We start from the raw sequence: 23,368 nt of genomic DNA, 5'->3' as shown, positions 1-23,368 counted from the left end.
GAAATACCAGCATGACATTTTGAGTTCTCTGGGATCTGCTGAGAAGGTGGTTGCTATGCTCAATTAGCCCTGTAGTGTCCTGCCTCTTGGAGCTGGATCGTGCTTCTGGGTTATGTAATGTGCCTACTGCTACAGAGCTCTGCTCCTGCAAGCCTTGCTCTTTCCTGATAGGAAGAAGATGCCCAGTCCCCAGGACCAGGTCTGAATCTCTGGGTGTCACTACATGGTCATTGAACAAACACTTGGTCAAAGAGATTGTGTCCAGAAGTCTCTTGTTTGAAGCCCTCCCTTCCCTCCTGCTTTAGGCTCAAGAGTGTCAATGGGTAGCAGCGGCAGGGGGCAGCAGAGAAGAAAATAATTGTACATGTTTGCTCTAGAAGTGACCCTAAATTTCTTGATCCTAGACACACCCTAGATGTAAAGAACACAGGGCAGATCTGTAATCAAGTCCCCAAGGGGAGTGTCTCATGTCATCTTAACAGGTTCCATCACCAATGGCACCTTCCCTTCAAAGCCCATCTTGTCTGAAGGCCATATCCCTCTTCTAGATTTCTCTGGCATTTGTTTTAGGCAAACAGTCTTATGCAGTGTTACAGCTTGAAAGTTCCTAGCAGGTGGGATCTGGGTCTTACACATCTGTATATGCTCCCCAGACTTCAAACACAATCAGTGCTTAGTAACAGAGGGATATTTCTTCTCTGTAATACTAGCACCCAGGAAGCCTAGGCAAGAGGAACATGACTTTGATGCTAGCTGGACCATATAGGAAGTCGTCCCAACCCCAAGCCCCACCCAAACTTTTTAGTGATGTACTAGTCTATCTAGGAAACAGATGAAAACTGTTACAATCATAGGGAGCTTTGCCAGATAGAATAGAGGAACTCCAGTCCTGGTCCTAATTTTCATGCTATTAAATTACCATCATGTTCACCATGTTTCTGTGGTAAATCTCCTGCTCCTTCATAAGGAAAAGCATGCAAAAAAAAAAAAAAAAACCCCACCATTCTATTTGAGACTATGTGCATGTTTGCAGGAGGAGCTCGCCCCATGAAGCCCTCTCAGCATCAAGAGCTCTGCAAGCAACACCAGGGAGGTCCAGAGTCTCCCCAGCAGCCTGTGAGATGTCACCACTCATCACCCTGCTCTCATCTCTTAGGGCCCTTTTCTATTTCTGCCTGCCTGCATCTTGTCTCATTGCAAGGCATCTTGATTTTTGAGACAAGATCCTTTTATGTATCTCAGACTGGACTGTAATTAACTACATAGCCCAGTCTGGCCTTCAACTCACAATCCTTCTGCCTCAGCCTCTGGAATGTTGGGATTACAGACATAGGCCACCATACCTTCTGCATGACTGAGCCATCCATCCAGCCATGCAGTCATTGGAAGTGTATTGAGCAACGGGTCATGATGGTTAGTGTTAAGAACTGGACATGATCTAGGATCACCTAGGAGACAAGCCTCAAGGCACACCTGTGAGGGATTATCTAAATTGTCTTAGCCTCTGGGAATGCCTATAGGGGATTATCTTGATTAAATTAACTGAGAAGGTCCACCATTGGTGGTACTATTCCCCAGGTTGGAATCCTGAGCTTCATACAAAGTGGATGTGTGCTAAGCACAAGCAAACATTCATTGATCTCTGCTTTTTCTTTTGCTTTGTTTTGTTTATTTTTATGTTATTTTATTGCTGTTGTTTTATTTTGTGTTTTTGAGACAGGGTGCCAATATGTAGACCTGGATGGTCTGAAACTTATTATGTAGATCAAGCTGACTGGGAATGCACAGAGATCCTCCTGCCTCCGCCTCCCGACTGCAGGGATTAAAAGCATGCACCACTGTGCTTTGCTGCCCTCTGTTTCTTGATCATAGATGTAATGTCATCAGTTGCTTTAAACTCCTGCTGTCTTGACTTCCCCCAGCAGGATGAACCATACTTTTGAACTCTGAACTAAATTAAACCCTTTCCCCCTTAAGTCACTTTTGTTAGGCTATTTTATCACAGCAACAGGAAAAGAAAGAAAATCAGAAGTGCTAGCACATCATTCGGGGAAGGAGACCCACAGAAGAATACCACTAGTCAACAAATTTAAACCCACTGCTAAGAAGAGCAGGGGTGGAGAGCAAGTGCAAACTTGAATGGTTGTGCAAGAAGCTCCTGAATAATGTCACCTCCCCAGAGGACCCTGATGCCTCCACCTCCCCAGTCATGCACCCTCCAAACCTTTTCAATAACAACTGGGCTGCAGCTGGTCTGACACACCCCATGAGCATCTCCTGGCACATCTGAGCTGGAGACTCCCTGGCTCCTGACTGCTAACTCCTGGCTCCTCCTGGCTCCAGAAAGGAAGAGGAAATGGAATATAGTCTAACTGAAAATTTGGAGCAGACAGTGTTTCCTCAGTGGGAAAAGAGTCTCTGTGTCCAGAAATCCAGGAGGTGGGGACTGCAGAGAGTGGGGTGGCTGGCCTGACAGGAGTGACAGGAAGGTGAAAAGGACAGGCTGAATCTCACGAGATGTCCGTGGCTATTGGTGGAGTGCAGTGGCCCCTGTTTCTCCCGGAGACCCCTTTTCTGTGCACAGAGCAGAATGGTTCTACCTCTGTGAAGGAATGCAGTTTCACAAAATCATTTGCTTAAAAGCTCAAGGGTCTTGTGGGACTCTTCCCGCACTGAAGGCTTTCATTTACTGGGGACAAGGCAGCAAGCCCATTTCCTACGGCATTGGTTCATGGAAGAAATGACTGCTGTGTTTCATGACTTCTAGGCAAGTAGTGGGTTGTTTTTTTTTTTTTTTTTTCTGACCTGGCTGATGTGAGAAGGTGAGGCTTAGGGAGTCAGGAGAGATGGGTTTCTTTCTGGCTCTCCCATTCTTGGACTATGTGACCCTGCAGCCTCAGCTTGCTTTCCTCAGAGGCCTGTGGCCCCAGTGCTCTGTGTGAGGAGAAACTGAGAACTGACAGGAGGTTAAGCCCAAACCACTAAGCAGTGAGATGATGATAGTTAGTGGATGAAAGCAGAAGAGTGTGGAAGTTCCACCAGCCCCTGCCCACCCTTCTAGGTGGGGGAGAGATGACCGTGGAGAACCAGAGTGACTGGAGAAGGCATATTCAACAACAGAAACCCCCACATTCTTTCCCCCAAAATATGCACCTGCCAGAACCATAAAGAGAGCAGAGAACGATGGGTGGTCTGTGCCCGGTATTCACAAACGGGGCTGGAATGAGAGGAAATGTTGGGGACTATTGTCCTTGTCATCCCTGGCCAGGACTCACACAGCTGGACAAGGCCTGAGATGCTACAGACGAGCCTGCAGCTTACAGGTGATGAAGAGATAGATTGTAAGTGAAAAGGACAGAGATTCAGCAAAGGCCTGGGGAAGTATGGATGGTGGACCATAAGCTGTGCTGTGGAAGGAAACTGAAGTCAGGAGCCCTACTATAGTACTATGTTATTCCTTTTGAAGCAAGGCAGTCCTGCTTCCTTACATTCTTCTTTCCCAGAATTCTTTTCTTTCATGCAGCTGGCAGGACAAGAATCATCTTAGTCCTTTTAGAAGAAAGAAATTTTAAGAGTGAAGGGAAACAGATTTGAACCTCATTCCTGCTGACTATATGATTTTTTTTTAAATCATTTTCAGTGATTCTGGTTTACGAAGTGAGAATAGCGCTGCTTAGTCAGCAGGTAAACAAGAAGCCACTTGTCAGTGTCTTAGCAGCGGCAGGTTTAACTTCAGAAGTCCTGCACAATAACAGCTTAGTGGGTAAGGGAGATGGCTTGGTTGGTAAAAGGCTTGCTATGCAAGTATGATGGCCTGACTTTGAACAGCACCAATGTCAAAAGCCAGGGAAACAGTGGTAATCCCAGCTCTGGGGAGGCAGAGGCAGAGGACACTTGGTGCTTGCTGGCCAGCCAATCAAACCAAATAAGTGAACCTCAGGCTCGGTGAGAGACTCTGTCTCAGAAGTGAAAAGTGATAGAAGATAGACCTGATAGCAACCTCTGGCTTCCACATGCATATCTGTATACACGCATGTGCACCCACTCAGATGGACACATACATACCCCACCCACACCCACACAAGAACATATTTTGAGCGACATGTGCTTGTTCAGCCTTTAAGTGAGTATGCTAGGAGACACCAGAAACATTTATTACATAAATATTGAAGATGCTATTAGTATCTGATAACCTAAAATTACTCAAATGCAAATGTCACTTTAAGGTACCTATGAGGGGACCAGTGACATAGCACAGCAGGGGAAAGTGGTTACCGTGCAAGCCCAACAGTCTTGAGTTCAATCCCCAGATCTCATGGTGGAATGAGAGGCCTGGCCCCCAAAAGTTGTCCTCTGACCTCCACACATACATAATATGGAACTTTCAAGTCTGCATGCCCCTATCATATATTCACATATACTAATCAGCAGTCGCTCATATTACCATATATTCACATATACCAATCAGCAGTCGCCGGTACCATAGATACACATATACCAATCAGCAGTCGCCGGCTCTCTTTGAAAAGCAGGTGTTATTAGATTTCAGCCCATGAATCTGAACTGGTAAATAAATTACATCTTTATTTCCATAACCTTCTCACTCAGTTATTTTATCTAATCACGCTCTTATCCATAAACTTGAAGTTATACTAACAATACTTACATTACAGGTGATATGGGTTTCATGAAATATTGTATATGCTCAAAAGTACTTGAAATTCGACCTTATATTGGATGTTTTACGGCATATATTTCAAGTGTTTAAATATCTTCATATTTGTAAACTTGGTATCATGTGTTTGATTACTTATATTTTATACATTGGAAAGCATCTTCAGGGATGGCTGCACAGGTTTCACCAGCAGGCTTTTGTGGGCACACACATCATAAAGCCTGGTCCAGGGTACTGGCACAGACTCCTGAGACAAGAGGCTATAATTAGGGAGTTTTTCTAAGGGTGTCCACATATTTATCCTAAACCTAGGATGGGGGGATCCTACTCTCAGCTCCTCTGTGGGAGCCTGGAGCCTGTGGGCACTAGCCTCTTCTTCAGGCTTTTCTTTGTCTCTGCCTCTGCCTCAGGGCATGTCTTCTCAAGCACATCTGTTTCCCCAGTTCCTTACACAGTGACTGGTCCAGGTGGGGTCCCCAATGAAACATGAACTAAACTTCTATCCCTGTTCAAACAAGCACACAACCAACTACTCCTGTCAGACAAGGTGGGCATATATGCACATGTACATACAAACAGGCTAGAAACTTGGAGGGGGGTTACTGGAGTGTGGGGGTCCATTCAGTGGGACTTCTAAAAAAATAAATTCAAAGGAGCCCCTTTTTTCCCCTAATAATCTTGCTGGCAGTGTGAGTGCATGCACACACACACACACACACACACACACACCCGCCCCTGCACCCCCCTCCCGGGGAGGGGGGTTGTTGACCCAACCCAGTTTCATGTGGTTACCTCACCCTCCCACCAGGTCTGACTCCCCAGGACATATAAACCTCTTTGGACCTCAGGCTTGAGGCAGCAGGGCCACCCATCCAGATACCTTGCAACAGAGGTTTCCAGAAGAAACTCACCCAGCCTCCACACCAATGGCCTTCTGTGCATGCTGCTGCAGCTGTGGTCCCAAGATGCTAGCTCTCCAGCTGCTGTTTCTTTCCTGCCTGGTGTGGGGAATGGGGGCCAGGACAGCGCAGTTACGGAAGGCCAATGATCGGAGTGGCCGATGCCAGTACACCTTCACTGTGGCTAGCCCCATTGAATCCAGCTGCCCCAGGGAGGACCAGGCCATGTCAGCCATCCAAGACCTTCAGAGAGACAGCGGCATCCAACATGCAGACCTAGAGTCCACCAAAGCCCGGCTCAGCTCCCTGGAGAGTCTCCTCCACCAGCTGAACTTGGGTCAGCCTGCTGGGACCCAGGAGGTCCGGGAGGGGCTACAGGGGCAGCTGAGTGCCCTGAGGAAGGAACGGGACCAGCTACAGACCCAAACCAGGGATCTGGAGGTGGCCTATAACAATCTCCTACGAGACAAGTCAGCTCTAGAAGAAGAGAAGAGGCAACTGGAACGAGAGAATGAAGATCTGGCCAGGAGGCTGGAAGGCAGCAGCCAGGAGGTAGAAAGGCTGAGGAGGGGCCAATGTCCCTCAACCCGACCCTCCTCTCAGGATATGCTGCCAGGCTCCAGGGAAGGTAAGAACGCAGGGTAGAGGGTCTGCCCAACCCAGGAGGAGGCATGTTTGCTGGTGACATGTTACAGGACTCGCAGGCTTCTCCTTCTGTTTTGTCTTTTCTCTCCAAAACAGCAGTTCCAGCACACAACAGCTGCATTAAGGTGAACAAAGCAAGCACTTTTCCATGTTTCTAGTAAGTTGGCTCCTTATTTAGGTCAATGGATCTGAGTTCTTGTACCCATTTATGACAAAGTTATCACTGCCAACAGGCAAATGAAAACCACAGGCCAGGTGAGAGATATGTGGTGAATAAGCATTAGAAAATGGCCAGCTGTCCCCTTTGGATAATTCTTTTTCAGAAATTTTTTCTCAGAAATTGTTATTCCTACCAAAATGGATTCTGTTTATGAAATGCCAAATGATTTGTGCAGTGAAAACTGGTGTTATTATTACTATCATCATCATCATCATCATCAATTTATGTGGCTTTTCAAGATAAGGTTTTTCTGTGCAGCCCCATCTGTCCTAAAAACTCACTCGGTACGAGTGAACTTTGGTGTTAATAATTAGGGGAGGTCACTGGCTTTGAACTCAGAGATCTGCCTGCTTCTGTCTCATGAGTGTCAGGATTAAAGGTGTGGTCCACTGAACCTGGTGGTGTTTTATTTTTAAATCTTCTAACTTGGTAAATAAAGAGGAAACAATTTCTCCCTCAGGTCCCTTAGTGCGTGGCTTTGGAGATTTTGCCTTTTGTTGCTGAATAAGAGAATGTCTATTTTTCCTGGGCAGCTCTGAAGTGATCCTGCTCACAGAGGGGCTTTCCGTTTGTCCTGGCTCCTGCTTGGAGATGGGTCTTTGGGTGGTTAAGAGATGGGTACATTATTCTTGACGGCTAGAAAACAGTATTTTGCTTTCTGTGTATTTTTGTTGTCACTTTTTGAGAATTATTTGTTCCCAAACAGTCACCTGTTTCACGAGGAAGCAAATTCAGATGTGGGACAATTTGTCTAGATTCCTCAAAGCAGTTAATGTCAAGAAATAATGGCAATGGGGGGAAGGGTTCATTTCAGATAAAGGAGGCTAAAAGGCCTGATGACCAAATATGTGTACATCCTTAATCAGCTCCTACATGGACAGGGGACAGCTACAGGAGGGGTGGGGTTGGGATGATTAGGGAACTTTGGTGTTAATAATTAGGGAAGGTCACTATATTAACATTCCATTTCTCAGGTGCTATCACAGTTATGAGGGATACTAGCCTAAGCATTGCTTAAACGCACTTAGAGCTGAGCTGTCAGGATTTATGCAATTTACTCTCAGAGAGTGAGAGAAAGAGAGGAACTGTTGGATCCAAGTAAGTGTTGCATGGGGAGTGCAGTTCAGTAGCTAAAGTACAGATGAGAGGTAGGATCTGCATGGATCCGAGGCTAGAAAAGTCGAGTCACTAAGCTTGGCAAGGGACAAGCTATTTTGTTCTCAGCACATTTATTTCTTTTCCATATCACCCAAAGATTTCACTCGTAATTATTGTCGTGAGGCTCAAATGAATAACTATAGAAAAGCAACGACTTTTTTCTGTTATTGAAATTTAAGTTAGCATACAAAATCATGGATTTCCATGGTCTTTCATTTCTGCTTTTATGGCATGTGTAATCCATCACTCTCTCTCTTCCTCCCATTAATGATTATATAGTTAAATATTTATATTTCAGCTGGAAGGCATCCAATTCTGAATTTGACAATGGAGGAAAAGTGAGGTTCTAAGGAGCTAAGGGGCTGAGGGTTGCACAGCTGCCCTGTGGTAGCTAAGACTTCAACTGGGCTCTGAGAAGGCAGATGGAGAGGATTATCACTAAGTTATATGCGGGGTTTCAGACTCAAATGAAGTTATGCTCTTAGCAAAACAAAATAAAAAGAAACACCCAAGTGATTTAAGGCATGAAAAATTGGAAATGGAAAGAAGGGGGGCTCATCAAATTGCTTACTACATGGAGAACAGAAGCTCAGTCCCAGGGGACACTGGTTTCTGAATCTGACAGCCCCTCATCTGTGAGAAATGGGATGCCAGGCTGGTTCTCATAGAACTCCTACAGGGTCAGAGAAGCTTGGGCAGGGAGCTGACATGTGGTCCTAGCAACTGACATCTCTAAGAGTCAGGTTGTCAGAGCAGCTGCTGGGGAAAGGTAGGCAGGAAGAGGCCTACAGCAGAGTGACCACCGAGACAAAGGGTTGTAATTGCACTGTTTTCCTCTGCTTGAGTTTCACCATCATATACAAATGTCATACCTTCCATTGAGAACCTCAGGACACACCATAAAATCTCCGTAGCAGACACTGGATCTAAAGACAGCACTCAGGGCAACTGGAAAACAGGCTGTTCATTAACTTTCACTTTGTTGAAGTGTTTTGGGGTCAGCCTGGGAATGTCATGGCATTCTTTTAACCTAGTCTCTGCATTTAGATCATATTGGCTATCATTTTCACAGAAATATAAAATATTTACAAAAATCTTTACATTGCCATTTGCATTTGCATACACATTAGTTACTAATGGGCTGAGTCCATAGGTCCAGCTCCCCTAGAGTATGAGGTTCAGGACAGATTAGGTGGAAGGTCTCAAAAGTTTTAATGATGGAAGGATTGAATCTCAATATTATTAAGAATAAAAATAAGCAAAAGGCTTGAGAGCCTCAAATATCTGATACAATACAGATATTAGTTTCACAATCATGTTTTCCCTCTGTATTCCAAATGAAATGTTGGTGATTTTAAACATTCTGGAAAAAATTCAGAGTTTGGACACTTCCTTATAAGGAATTATTTATGATTCCTCTATAACCACAGGCAACCTGACTCTTAGAGGTTGCTAGGACCACATGTCAGCTCCCTGCCCAACCTGATATATTTGTCCAGATCACAATACTGGGGCTCAGGAGGTTGACTCGTTTGCCCAAAGCCCCAGAGCTGGGATATGGCAGAACTGAAGAAAACTACAACTTCTGGCTCAGTACAGGTCCCTTCTCACAAAGCTTCCATGCCTTCAGCAGACACGCCAGATGGCTCTCCCAGGGGAATCTGAGTGCTGCCAGAGGCCCTGGCTGAGAGGACTAGGAGGCCACCAGGAGGTTCCTAATCCAACCACTGGACCTGCCAACTGGAAATGAGCCCCGTGGCCTCTGGAAGCCTTTCAGACATTCTGTGTTACTACGGCTCTTGTTTACCACGGGGAAAGTGGATGAGGCGTGGTTCCCCATAAAGAGCAGGGGAAGACAGGAAGAGAGCCAGAGTGAGGTCTCCTGTTTCCAAGCGTGAGGGTGGGGCATGGCGGGACCAGGATGGGAACAAAATCCTATACCCCTATGCCTCTGTCTCTCTGGCAGAAGATCTGATGCATGATTGTGCTCTGTGGGTGTGCGGAGCAATCATCTGGGGCCTGAGCTCTGCCCCCGGTGCAGGGTGCGAGGTGGGGGTCATTCTACAAGAGCTCAGTAGCTCTCCTGAAGCCAGCAGCCATTGTCTGGGCCCAGTGAGGATGCAAAAGTCACACAAGACATTAAGCCAGGAATGTTTAACATTTAACAGAGGGGATTATGTTTTTCTTTTATTGAAAATAGTTGTTTTTCATACAATATATTCTTTGTTTTTTGTTTTTTTGAGACTTGGTTTTTTCTGTATTGCTTTGGAGCCTGTCCTGGAACTCACTCTGTAGACCAGGCTGACCTCGAACTCACAGAGATCAGCCTGCCTCTGCCTCCCGAGTGCTGGGATTAAAGGCATGCACCACCATCACCAGGCTCTATACAATATATTCTTATTATGGTTTTCCCTCCATTTACTCCTTCACGTTCCTCCCTACCTCCCCCTCACCCACTTTCTGTCTCTTGTTAGAAAACAAACAGGCATCTAAGGGATAATAATAAAATATAAAATGAAATTAAATCAGAACAAGACAAACAAAAGGATAAGAGCCAAAGAAAAGCACTCAGGAGTCCCATAAAAACACACAACTGGTTTATATATATATATATATATGCAAAACCTGTAGGGTTAAAAACAAAACACCCTGATGTGTGATGTGGGGTGTCCTTCTTTACGCTGCGAACATGTGCTGCTTTTATTGGTTGGTAAATAAAGATGACTTGGCCAATAGCCAAGAAGAATAGAGCCAGGTAGGAAATGCAAACAAAGATACAGAGAGAAAGAAGGCAGAGTAGGGGAGCTGCCATGTAGTCACTGGGAAAGGGAGATGTAGGAAAAGGCTCACATGGCCCTTGTGTACTGGCCTCTTCCCTTTTCTAGAACGTCCTAGAGGAACCTGGAACATGTCCTCCTTATGCAAATTGATCTCAGAAAGGTACATGTAAAGCTTAATGTGTTACAATTACCTGCATATTTCAAAATAACTGCAACAGGTTGTGGGTGTTTGCAAAACAAAGAAATAATAAATATTATTTATGGATATGCAAGTATTTTGAGCTGATCACTCACCAATGTATACATATATGGAAATGTCACCTTACCCCACCAGTATATATGTAATTATGTCAAGTGAAAATAGAAATAGTTAAATACCAGAAGTTGATCTATTCTTATAAGTATCCTTACACATATAACAAGTAAATCCCTTTACATCATAGTGAATATTTAGTTGTTGAAATTCAAACGTTTAAGAGAATCCTAATAACTGACTGTCTTAGAATTCCTGAAACCATACTTTATTTGCAATCAATCTCCCTAGTGGAATTTATATAAATCACATAAAACTCTTACTGCATTTTATTTTGTTCTAAATATTCAACACAGTGTTAAACAGAGTGCTATACAATGTATTATTTGTAAGTTTTTAAAATTATGCACATTTTCAAATAGTCACAAAAGTAAAGAGAAAACTGAACCCCAGTGAAGCCATCACCGCAGTTCCAATAAGCTACCAGTGTGGTTCAATCATGTTGCATCTTCCCTTACCCGGTCCCCAAAGCAAATCTCAATTATCAAGTATTTGGAAACATATCAAGTGTAACCCACCCAGAGTCCATAACCACCTTTTGTCTCTTTCTTTGGATACAGTCTCTCAGTGGAATTTGGACACGTTGGCCTTCCAGGAACTGAAGTCAGAGTTAACTGAGGTCCCTGCTTCTCAAATATTGGAGAATCCACCTGGCCAGCCCAGGAACAAAGAGGGAGATAATGGTATGAAGTTAGATTTCTTCCCTTTTGAGCCCACCTGGCCATCTTGTTCTGTGTTCAGTTTGGGTAGAGCAACTGTTCACCCAGGAGGCAAGACAGGTGACTTTCCTAGGATCAAAGCTGGGGAGAGGGGAGGAGAAACCTCTATGCTGGCTTGTCTAGATGGGTGCTCAGGAAGGAAGTCAACCTTGCGCCCATAAGCCCTATATCCTCCTGCCTCCCACCCCTGGAGAGACAGGTTAATGCTGTACATCATCTTGCTCTTTCTGTTACTAAAGGTACTTTTCTGACCTTTGTCCATCAAGGAAATGTACATTTGTTCCTCTCTAAGTGTTCCATGAAATAAGGCTGTTGTTTCTGGAAAATAATATTGACTGTGTTAGTAACAGTCCCTACTAATCCTGAAGCATTTAAAGTGGGATTCCCTGAGGGAGAAGCATTAGTGTTTGCCTTTTGTGAGGAAACTCAAGGAACTCATAAAAGGACAGAAATTTATCTTGAATCCACTAAACACAAACTCTCATCTATATATTCAATACATTTTTAAAAATCACCTTTGTTTTTTATCTTTTAAATAGATGCATCAAATATGTGGCCTGTCAAGTTAGACTTGAAAACTCTGTCATATAGACATTATGCCTACAATGAACAGATTTCTTGTTTAAATGAAATAGACCCAACTTGAAAGTCATAAAGAGTAATGTAATAAACAGCCACAGACCCCTGACAAGCTCAAGGAGAAAATTACAAACAGTCAGAGCTCAATGCAGCCTTTTTCCTTACAAGATTCATCACAGACTCATCACGTGATATTTGCTGGGTATTTTTCTAGACCAAGCACTTGGGCATCTCTAATCACATCTACATTGACAACAACCTCATTACCTAAAACTTTTAGCCCTTTTTATAAATGAGAAAGCCAGGGGATGGAGAGATGGCTCAGCAGTTAAGAGCACTGGCAGCTCTTTCAAAGGACCTGGGTTCAATTACCAGCACTCACATGACAGCTCACAACCATTTGTAACTATGGTTCCAGGGGTTCTGACACCCTCACACAGATTCATTCAGGCAAAACACCAAAGCACATAAAACAAAACAAAACAAAAATCCAAATGAGAAAGCCAAGGCTTTCAGAGCTAAGCACCTCACTGGCCACAAGATAAGTAGGTATCAGGGGTAGGGTGTTCATCCACTCTGTCTCTGCCTTCTCTGCTCTGCTCCTACAATTCTATCTGTGTTTACAAGACATATGGATACTAGATACATGACATTTTTTTTTTTTATTCATCAGGATGTGGAGCACTAGTTTGGGTAGGAGAGCCAGTCACTCTGAGGACTGCTGAAACAATCACTGGGAAGTATGGAGTATGGATGAGAGACCCCAAGCCAACCAACCCTTACACCCAGGAGACCACCTGGAGGATTGACACAGTTGGCACAGGCATCCGCCAGGTGTTTGAGTACAGTCTGATAAGCCAGTTCGAGCAGGGCTACCCTTCAAAGGTTCACGTGCTCCCCCGGGCATTGGAAAGCACGGGTGCTGTGGTGTATGCTGGGAGCCTCTATTTCCAGGGGGCTGAGTCCAGAACTGTGCTAAGGTATGAGCTGAACACCGAGTCTGTGAAGGCTGAGAAGGAAATTCCTGGAGCTGGCTACCATGGACAGTTCCCATATGCTTGGGGAGGCTATACAGACATCGACTTAGCTGTGGATGAAAGCGGCCTCTGGGTCATCTACAGCACAGAGGAAGCCAAAGGAGCCATAGTCCTCTCCAAATTGAACCCAGAGACTCTGGAACTTGAGCGTACCTGGGAGACTAACATCCGGAAGCAGTCCGTGGCCAATGCCTTTGTTATCTGTGGCACCTTGTACACAGTCAGCAGCTACTCCTCAACCCATGCGACTGTCAACTTTGCCTACGACACTGGCACCAGAATCAGCAAGACCCTGACCATTCCATTCAAGAATCGCTACAAGTACAGCAGCATGATCGACTACAACCCCCTGGAGAGGAAGCTCTTTGCCTGGGACAACTTCAACATGGTCACCTACGATATCAAGCTCTCTGAGGTGTGAGGGCCCCATATTTTTACCTGCAAAGGCAGAAGAAGGTGAAAGTTGGGGCTCCTGAGTGAAGCAGCTGCAGGGAGAGCCAGCCAATTGCATGGAGCTTTTCTCTGCTTCTCAAGATTTCATTCATCCAGGTCAATGTGCAGAGTCACCATCTGACTAGACAGGGATGCAATGTAGGGACTTGGACAGTTGCATAGACTATATTCTCTTCTGTCAGCATTTAAAGGGGGTTCATCTTAAAAAGTTCATATCTTGTAGCAATCTGGAACAAAGGCTATAAGCATGGCTGTTTGTTCATGAAGCCATTGTCTTGCAAGCTGTATGGTTACCATAAGCCTTAAGAAGCAGCAGCAGTTCTAAAGAGGGGCCACTCTTGTGGCCAGAAATGTTCCGGTATAAGGTTCATCTTCTACAATTTCTAAAGCTTTAGATAGCATTTAGTTGGGCAGTATTTAACCCTCTGCCCTGTGAAATAAAGTCATCTCATACATTACTGTCCTTGAGATCTGTGGAAATCTTTGCTTGAAAGCACAGATTGCAGTCGTCAGAGTACAGCAGCATGATCGACTACCTCTGGGTTGGAAGAAATGATTGCAAGATGTTATAGGTGTGTCTGTGGGTCTGTCTGCTGAGAGGCTTGAGCCTGCTTTTTCTGATTTTGTTCAGGATGGCAATAGGTCAACAGCAGAATGCACGCCTTTCCACCTTTGTGTTCTTGCCTCTTCCTGAACAACCTTGGCATCTCCCCTTCAGCGTACCCTCTTTTCGAGATTCATTTCAGATTTTATCTGTTGTTACAGGTACTGAATTTTTTTTTTGGAGGTAGGGGCTCTCTACATATCCTTTGCTGTCCTGGAACTCACGTTGTTGACTGGGCTAGCCTCAAACTTAGAGATAGATCTGTTTCTATCTCCTGAGTGCTGGGATTAAAGGCATGTGTCACCACTCCTGGTCCTGGTACCAGAGTTTTTTAATTCTCTCTTTTTTTAAAAAAAAAATCTGTTTAACTTATTTATTGTATATGCATTGGTGTGAAGGTGTCAGATCCCCTGGAACTGGAGTTACAGGCAGTTGTGAGCTGCCAAGTGGGTGCTTGTAACTGAACCCGGGTCCTCTGGAAGAGCAGCCAGTGCTCTTAACCACTGAGACATCTCTCCAGCCTTCTCCCCTCTCATATTTTTTTCTGTTTGTTGTTTTGTTTTTCAAAACAGGGTTTCTCTGTGTAACAGCCATGGCTCTCCCAGAACTTGTTTTGTAGATCAGCTGGCCTGAAACTCAGAGAGCCACCTGCCTCTGCCTTCTGGGTGCTGGGATTAAAGGCATATGTCACCATGGCCAGATAGGAACTAGATTCTTAAGCCAAAACTCTCACGTGAGCACACCTTACAGAACTTCTCTTCCAATTAAAAAAATCATGATAAAATACATATACCATTGCAACCCTTTAAATATTACTACACATGCTATGGAGTATGTGTGGTCAGAGGCCAATTTAAAGGGGTTGGACTCCTCTATCCACAGTTTGAGGTCTGGGGTTGAACTTAAGTAGTCTGGCTGAGTGGCAAGAGCTTTTAACCAGCTTAGCATCTCATGTACATAACAGGTCATTATATGGTTTTGTGCCAATATCACCACCATCTTGTAAAAACTAAAGCTGTCCCACCCCAAAACAACTCTACCTCCCTGTCGTGCCTATAGCATTGCTTCCTGTGTGTGACATTTTGTGGTGTATTTGAGTATGCATGTGTGCATGCATGTGCTTGTGTGTCCATAGAGGTGTGTGAAAATCAGTGGACTACCTGGGGCATCATTCTTCAGTACCATCTACCTTTTTTCCATTTGTGTGTGTGTATGTGTGTGTGTGACAGACTTTCTTACTAGCCTGGTACTTGCCAAATAAGTTGAGCCAGTGAGCCCCACCCCCTGTGCTGGGATCATGAGTACTCACCACCAGCCTCGGCCTTTTAAATTTCCACATGACTTTTGGGGGTCGAACCCAGGCTTTGTGCTTGAAAGACAAACACGAAACAGATTGTGCCATTGTCCCAGAGCTCTGCTTTTTAGTAACCGAAGTTAATTTCTTTCTATGTGGTGTAATAGTGGTAGCGTATTTTATCTTGCCAATTCAGCTTGGACTTTGTCCCACTGGAGCATCAGTCAATCCAAGTTTTCCATCTCCCCGGCTGGGCCTGCTTTCACCATGCGGGAGAATTCAGATGGATATCCAGCATTAGTTACTAACGCGCACGTCTTCAATGCTGGTTCCACATCTGCTAGCCTCCACAGGCTGGTGTTCGGATCTCTCAGATATGTTGTTTGAGAGACAGAAAAGGAAAGGAAGACTTTTACATCTCCCTAGGGTTATGGTGGCATTTCAGGAGTGGCTCTGAAGCAAAGGAACATGGGTTTCCTTTGCTCTTCTGCGGCTGTCCTTGCTGGGGATGGGCTGTTTCTCCCGGGGGCCTGATGAGCATAACTCCTCTGATTCAGCTACCTGCATAGGTTTTTGTACATTGCCTGGACATAGTCAGAAGGTAACTTTTAGGGTGACCTCCTTTTATTTGGCCCATCACATAAAGAAAGGTGAAGAATTTCCCAGTTTGGGCATCATGTAAAAGCCCTCAAACCTTTGGATTTTGGAGCATTTCAAATTCAGGAGTTTTCAGTTTGTATTAAGACTTCAACATAGGACTTGGGTGGAGGAATATAATTCAGCCCCTAACAACTGGGCTTTAAACACACACACACACTGACCCAAAGACCCCAAAGTCAGAATGCATGAACTCTTTCATCCTACGAACTGCCAGGTGTCTGAATGAGTAGAAGAAGAGAAGTGTCTTTGTGTCATGAGAGATTGTGATGTGATTTCTCATAGCACACAGACAGGTGGGGTGATCCAGTCAGCCCCACCCTACCCTGCCCAGGTTCCTTCTCTCCCTCTATAAGCTATGCCTTAGCTTTGGGAAAGAAGAGAGCAAAGGAAGGAGGGGTGGGGAGAAGGAACTTTTCTTCTCCCAGCTTCCAGGATGTTGCTCTCTTGTGTCCCTGACTGTTTCTTCACCTGTTGTTTTTGTGTTTGCTGTCATTTTCAGTTTCTTTGTTCTACTGCTTTTTCCTTCTAACCTTTTCATATGAAGATGCTCCAGGCCCATGGCTGCTCATCTCTCCAGCAGTCTTGGGGTTCTCTGACAACCAAAATTGGAGTTTTATATACTATCTCCATGCTGATGACACCCAGAGTATCACCTTGACTGCAGTAGCTATTCTCCAACACCAAATTTGCATATTCCTTTGCTTAGTGGACATCTCCATGTGGGCGTTTACCAGCAGGGATGGAGGTCCTGGGTTGCCTCATCACACCAACCTGCACCTCTTGCTGGTGGAATTGTTATTTTTCCCATTGCTGAAAATCTTTTTCTAATGTTTTTCTGCATTTATTTACTTGTATGGGTAGATGCACATGCCGTGGCACTCACGTGGCGGTCAGAGGACAACATCTGAGAACTGGGTCTCCCTCACCTTCCACCGTGGAGATACGCGGGATTGAATTCAGATCAGAAAGTTTGATGGCAAGTGCCTTTACCTACTGAGCCATCATACTGGCCCAAGGTCCCACGTTTTGGAATCATCCTTTATCCCTATTTCTTATAATCTATCCAATCAACTTATCAGCATCTTTTGTCGGCACTGCCTTCAGACATGCAGGTCCAGAATCTGACCATACTTCTCTTCGCCGCAAATGGTACTTGTTCAAATGACTGCCTCATTCCTAAGCTATTAGGACAGCGGCTGGACTGCTCCTACCCCCTCACCCATACAGTCAGTTCTCCATGAAACCACTAGAACCATTCCATAGCATGCAAGCCAGATGAGCCTCTTTTTCTGAAAACCCTTACTAATTCCCATCTTGCTCAAAGTCACAGACTCCTGCGATTCACCTTCGCCTCTTTCTCCTCCTCTCTTCACCTCCTTTCTCCCCTCCTCCTCCCCTCTCACCTCTTCCTCTCCTCTCACCTCTATATCCTCCCACCTCCTCCTCTCTCACTCCTCCCCCCCCCCGTGTCCTTTCTCACCTCCTCCTCCTCCTCTCTCAACCCCACCTTCTCTTTCATCTCCATCTCGTCTTTCACCTTTTCCTGGGTGACTTTATCTTCTACTAATGTCTTGATGCCAGCCAAGCCCAAGTGGCCTGCTTGTTATCCTTCAAATATGCCATGGATGCTTTGGTCTTTAAACTCACAGAAGCTCTTCACTCTACCTTTGACAGCCACACACTTAACTCTGTCACTGGTTTAAATATTTACTCAAATGTCACTTTTCTAAAGAGGCTCATTTAATGCTACTTAAAACTGCAACCAGTCTACTGCTTCCTAAGGCACATATATAATTTTTTTTTTGCATTTTAATCCTCCAGGTATATGATAGAATTTATGTTTGTAGGTTGCCAGTCTTTTCCTGCTGGAATGTAAACTCCATTGGGACAGAGACTGATCATCCACACAGTAATAACACCAGAACACTGCCTGACTCAAATAGCATGTTCTTGGTATTTTTTGAACAAAATAATATCTGGCAATTAGAGTTACAGTCAGTTGTGAGCCTTAGAGAGCTGAACTCAGGTCCTCTGGAAGATCAGCAAATGCTCATAACCCTCCAAGCCATCTCTCTAGTCCCCACACCCCAGTTACTGTCATAGAGGCCTGGACTTTCAACTGGTTCAGATTTTATTATAGACAAGACCCAATAATAATAATAATAATAATAATCCCTTAAGTACAGCTGACAACTAGCTAGCATAGGCCAAATCAAAGAATCAAACCAAGCATACACATCTCAGAGACTGGGCTTGAAACTCAAGTTACTGTGCGTTAATGGGGTGCTAGCTTAAATGTGAACTATTCCCCATGGACTTATGTGTCTGAACACTTGACTTCTAGATGGTAACATTACTGTAGGGTCTTCTCGGGTTAGAACTTACCTGGAGGAAGTGACACTGGGGGACAGGCCCCCTCATGAGGTTTAGCCTGACCCTGCTTGCTTTCCTGCCTGCCTGCTTTTTCTAGTTTACTGAGGCGAACAAGCGGCTGTCCCACACTTCTGCACTGTGAAGCCACCTGCTGCCATGCCTTTCCTGCCATGCTACACTTTATCACCTTAGAGCATAAACCAAAATAATCCCTCCTGTCCTCCCTTCAGTGTTCTGTCAGAAACTCTGTCAGCAATGAGGAAACCAATTAACACACAAGGACCAGCAATATTCAGCAGCAGCTCTAGAGCACAAAAGGGGACAGCCAGCCAAGATGTCTAGGACAGTCTAGGCAAGCCCAGAGACCCCAGACGAGAGCCGGTGTTGGCATCTGCGCACACGCTCATTAAAATGATTTAATTTGTACTTGCTTGTGGCTGTAGTATCAGCTGGAGAAGGAGGTGGAGCAGGAGGCACCCTGAGGTTGATTTTTCTGATAGGCTCTTGTCCCACGCCCACGATGGGGGGCGTTTCCCTGCCTTCACCACTTTTCTTGGTGATTGTTTCATCTCTAGGAGGAAAACATATTAAAGCATTTTATTCAAATAAAGGCAGGATAGGGCCTGGGGATATAGCTCAGAGGGGAATGGTGCATTCTACCACACCCGATGATCTGAGTTCAGTTCTTAGGCCCCACATGATGGTAAGACACAATCGACACCTGAAAGTAGCGGTTCTTTGACCTCTATGTGAATGTCATGTTGTGGGCACACACACACACACACACACACACATACACACACACACACACACACACACACACACACACACACACAGAGTAAAATGCAGTGGTTGTTTTTAAAGGAGGGGGGTGGGGGGCAGGCAAGCTGGATCCCAGCTGCCAGCACCAAAATGAACCACTTATTCTCCAGTTTTACAGACATCCTATGTTCAGAGCTACCCACTTGCAAAAAATGAGACAATTGGTTATGAGGCTGCCCTCCTCAGAATGAACTCACCAGCCCCTGTTGGTCCTGGGGAACCCATGGGCTTAAACTTCACCCTCACCATCCCTGGAAGGGTCTCGGATGATTAAAGCAAAATATCTCCTCACTTGTTTTTCTCTCCCCTGCCAGTCTACTCTTTATGTGAATTTCCACGTAGCTTCATTCGGACTCAGGACCAGTCCTCTCTCTGGCTCACCTCACATTCATCTCTCTTCTTCCTGACTTTCCCCTTTTCCAACCTGCTGGGTTTTCCCTCCTCTACTGAAGTGTACTAGGCTTTCCCACCTTGCTCACGTATGGGCTAACCCTGTCCATGATGGCACAGGACCGGCATACGAAGCTACTACAGGTTCGGCTTTTGCTGTGCCCTGTGTACTAAGTACACCAGGGTGTTAAAGCTAGCTGTTAACCAGAGACTAATGACATGCTACACACAGGTTCTAAAGCACAGGAAGATCCTAGACCTTTCTGCAGAAGAAGCCGAGACGGAAGGTGATCTGTCTGGGGCATGTGAGCCCAACAAAAGCAAATCCCTCTTGCTGCTGCAAGGATGTGAAAGAATGGGAGCAGAGCTGTTTTGTCAGTGAGAGAGGGAGGCCCCAGCATTGCTTTATATGCACTTCTTTCAGGTGGACATCAGGGCACAGCAGTAAGCAGGGCCTGCTGGAAACAGAGTCTTTCCTGTGCTCTAGACCAGGACTGTCAATTGCCTGTGCACTTCTATCAGCAAATGTCTCCAACATCCATATGTGTGTACATCAAGAAAGTGCATGAACCTTCTATCAATTCACAAAATACCTTACTTCTCAATAAACTGGAAGCTCATGAGCTCATTGAGACCAATACTGGAAATCAAAGGCCATTTCCCCACTCAGTAATGCCGGTTTCTTTGGCCAATATCTTGTAAGATTTAGCAAGAATAGGATGTCCAGATTTATAACTGTCCAAGAGGGAACATTGGAAGTGTTGGCCAAGTGTCAGCTTGGCTGTTTTCTTGTCATTGATTAGCATTTGTCATATCAGAATTATTGCAGCCTGAGGTCTCTTTGAAGATTTATTTTTAGGTCACTTGTCTCTTCTAAGGGTAATTTAACTTGTAAATCATGTAAACAAACTTACATGATAGTATTTGCAAAAAAAAAAAAAAAAAAAAAAAAAAAAAACAGAAGGAATCTCCCTGCCCTTTGCATAAAGGAATCCACACTTGCCCCAGCACAGTGAGGCCTACTGCATCTAACCAGGTGGCAATTTTGCTAGAGTCCTGCCATTCTCCACTGAGATGCTATCCCCAAAGTTGACATCAAAGTCATGCCAAAACTGTAGCGATGAAGGACGAGCTGGGTGTGGTGGCTCACACCTTTAATCCTAGCACTCAGGAGGCAGTGGCAGGTGGATCTCTGTGAGTTTGAAGTCAACCTGATCTACATAGGGAGTTCTAGGACAGGCAGAGAGAACTGCATAGTAAAGCTTTGTGTCAAAACAACCAAACCAAAACACCAAACAAACACACAAACAAACAGATCACCACAGGATGCCCAGCTAAATTTGTATTTGTACAGCCAATTTGTAGTATATCACACAGACATATTTAAACCAAACTAAAGAAAACAATTACTTAAAACTCAAATTCAGTTGAGTTTTCTATATTTTATGTGCTTAACCTACCATCAAAAGAATGTCCCTGGGTAGATGAGGACTTTTAGGGCTGAAACACCTCCATCATCAAAGACTAGGTGGCTCAGTGGGAAAAAGGGCTCAACACACAGGGCTGATGACCTCAGTTCAATCCCCAGAACTCTTAGAGGATGGACACACACACACACACACACACACACACACACACACACACACACACACTTACTTAAAGAATAAACACAATCCCTGCATCCAGTGATTCAAAGTTCACTCTACCACCCACACCAAACACAGTGCACCATCACTTCCTGAAGGGTCCTGTGAGAAAGTCCTGCCCTGCACAGTGGGTGGATAAGTGTCTCCCTCCTCTCTGAGAGGCAGCTAGGAGAGCAGTGGATGAATAAATTTGCTTGAACAATCCATACTTCTTACAGCCTCTGCCAGACTAGGTGAGGCTCAGCCATCATTCTCCCTCCTAACTCACAAGCAAGCTAGAAGTGAAGAATTTGGTACCTTATGGCCATGGCGGCTCTACGCCTGTTAACCTCAGAGACCAGGTCGATGTAGGGGAGATCGAAGATCTTTTCCATCCAGCCTTTCTGGGTCAAGCCTTACTTAGTGCAATGGAAAAATTTAGATTTACTGCACCTGGGAAGCAGGAATGGATGCAGGTGTCAGGGCGCTCAGCTGGATCCAGCCTGGTGTGCTTTGGAGAGGGCTCTCACTGCCACGTTTCACCCTCCCCAGCCCACATTCCCTCAGACCTGGGACTGGACAATGGACAGGCCGGGTCTCATTGGTCGGTTATACAAACACATGTGGTAATTCCAACCAGTAAGTGAAGAAACAAAACAGCTATAACTGACCCTGGTAAAGGAGAGGAAATGGAGGCCCAAAGAAGAGAACTTTTTCTCCCCTGTTTGCTCAGCGGCCAGTCTTGGGCTGATTCTTATCTATTGGTTGTCATTGAGGTTGGGGGGGGGGGGAGGCAGCGTTTTTCTTGCAGAGTTCTTTGGCCCATGTAAACCTTTATTCCTGGAGCCCTCACCTTCCAGGGGACAAGAAAGGATTAATATAAAACTAGGGCATAGAGTTAAGTCATTTACACTTACCCTCAGGGTCTGCATACCAGAGGGTCGATGCTGGCAATGGAAGTATTGGCAGCCTACCCAGCGGGCAGTGCCATTCACCACAGGGCAACCTTTTACATGCGCATACTTGATAGCAACCCTTTCTCTTGAATTATGATCTCCACGGGGCAAATGGGGCAACCAAAAGCGAGAGAGAGATTAGGAGGCTTCACTAGGAGGCGACGAGCCAAGCCAGGACCCGAACCTGGGTTTGTCTCCTGTCAGAATTAGTGCTATCTCTACAACAGAGGCCAGCAACCTTCAGGTCCTGCCTTTCTGCCATACCTTTCCTTAAGGAGTAGGAGTCTATACACTGCACCCCACTCATGGGGGCAGCACTGCCATTGTTACAACATGAATTTCAATGGCCTGCGCTCCACAGCCTGGGCTTCTGGCTGGTTGGTTCCTGTGAGGACAAACAATGGACTCACCTCTGTATCCCAGGTCTGCTGATGTATGGCCACTTCCACACTTCAGCTCGTGGTATTGCTAAAAACAAAACAAAACAAAACAAACAAAACCCTGCTATCATTGTTAGTATTCAGGCATCTGTACTGGCCTTCCTTTGAATTCTGACAGGATACGCCCTCAGCTCTAGCCACTAAGAGCACCACCTGCGCATATTCACTGTGTTCCCTTTTAAAAGGGCTCTGCCCACTTCCCATTCTTTGTTTCTTTCTTTCTCTCCCTCTCTCTCTCTGTCTGTTCTTCCCTCCCTCTCTCCTTCCCTTCCCTCCCCCCCCCTTTTCTCCTCCTGTTGCTCCTGTTCCTGGAAACCTGTCTCTCCTTTCCCCTTTTTATGATCCCTTTCCCTAATTCAAAAACAAAAAACAAAAAACAAAAAACCCTCTGCTTGAACCCTGTCGAGTGGCATCTTTCTCTCTCTCTCGGGAGTGCGGCTTTTCTTAAATTACAACAATCGTTACACTTGGTACCCACAGAACAGCCGCACTACCTCCTTAGAGAAGGAAAGGGCCAACAAATGACCAACATCCTTGCCTCCTTTACTCTTTTATCCTCCCGGAGTGAGTCTCTCTCCAGAATTGGAGTTGATGGGATTAATTTGCACCTGCAGCATATAGCAGCTGACACAAATGTTCTCTACTAATGTAGCCTTGCAAAATGCCCCCTGTTGTGGAGGGAGAAGTTGGGGCTCCTAAACAGAGACGGACCCTGGATGTTACTTG

At 45.2% G+C, this 23,368-nt stretch overlaps 1 protein-coding gene across 1 annotated transcript; it reads left to right on the top strand.

The window, feature by feature from the left end:
* Window positions 1–5,601: 5,601 nt before the first annotated feature.
* On the top strand, window positions 5,602–13,501 carry Myoc (myocilin). The gene is made up of 3 exons (XM_027417212.2): window positions 5,602–6,202; window positions 11,251–11,373; window positions 12,662–13,501. The coding sequence occupies exons 1-3, from the start codon at window positions 5,602–5,604 to the stop codon at window positions 13,444–13,446; spliced, it is 1,509 nt and encodes a 502-aa protein (XP_027273013.1). The 3' UTR covers window positions 13,447–13,501.
* Window positions 13,502–23,368: the final 9,867 nt, after the last annotated feature.

Source organism: Cricetulus griseus, chromosome 5, assembly GCF_003668045.3.
Source record: "Cricetulus griseus strain 17A/GY chromosome 5, alternate assembly CriGri-PICRH-1.0, whole genome shotgun sequence".
NCBI lineage: Eukaryota > Metazoa > Chordata > Mammalia > Rodentia > Cricetidae > Cricetulus > Cricetulus griseus.
This window is presented reverse-complemented; position numbering and strand designations above follow the sequence as displayed.

Bases quoted from the DNA above. Each gene is read 5' to 3' on its own strand.
- Myoc (XM_027417212.2), top strand. From the start codon at position 5,602: ATGGCCTTCTGTGCATGCTGCTGCAGCTGTGGTCCCAAGATGCTAGCT. The intron at 6,203-11,250 runs GTAAGAACGCAG...CTTTGGATACAG, and splicing joins GCTGCCAGGCTCCAGGGAAG to TCTCTCAGTGGAATTTGGAC. The intron at 11,374-12,661 runs GTATGAAGTTAG...TTTATTCATCAG, and splicing joins GAACAAAGAGGGAGATAATG to GATGTGGAGCACTAGTTTGG.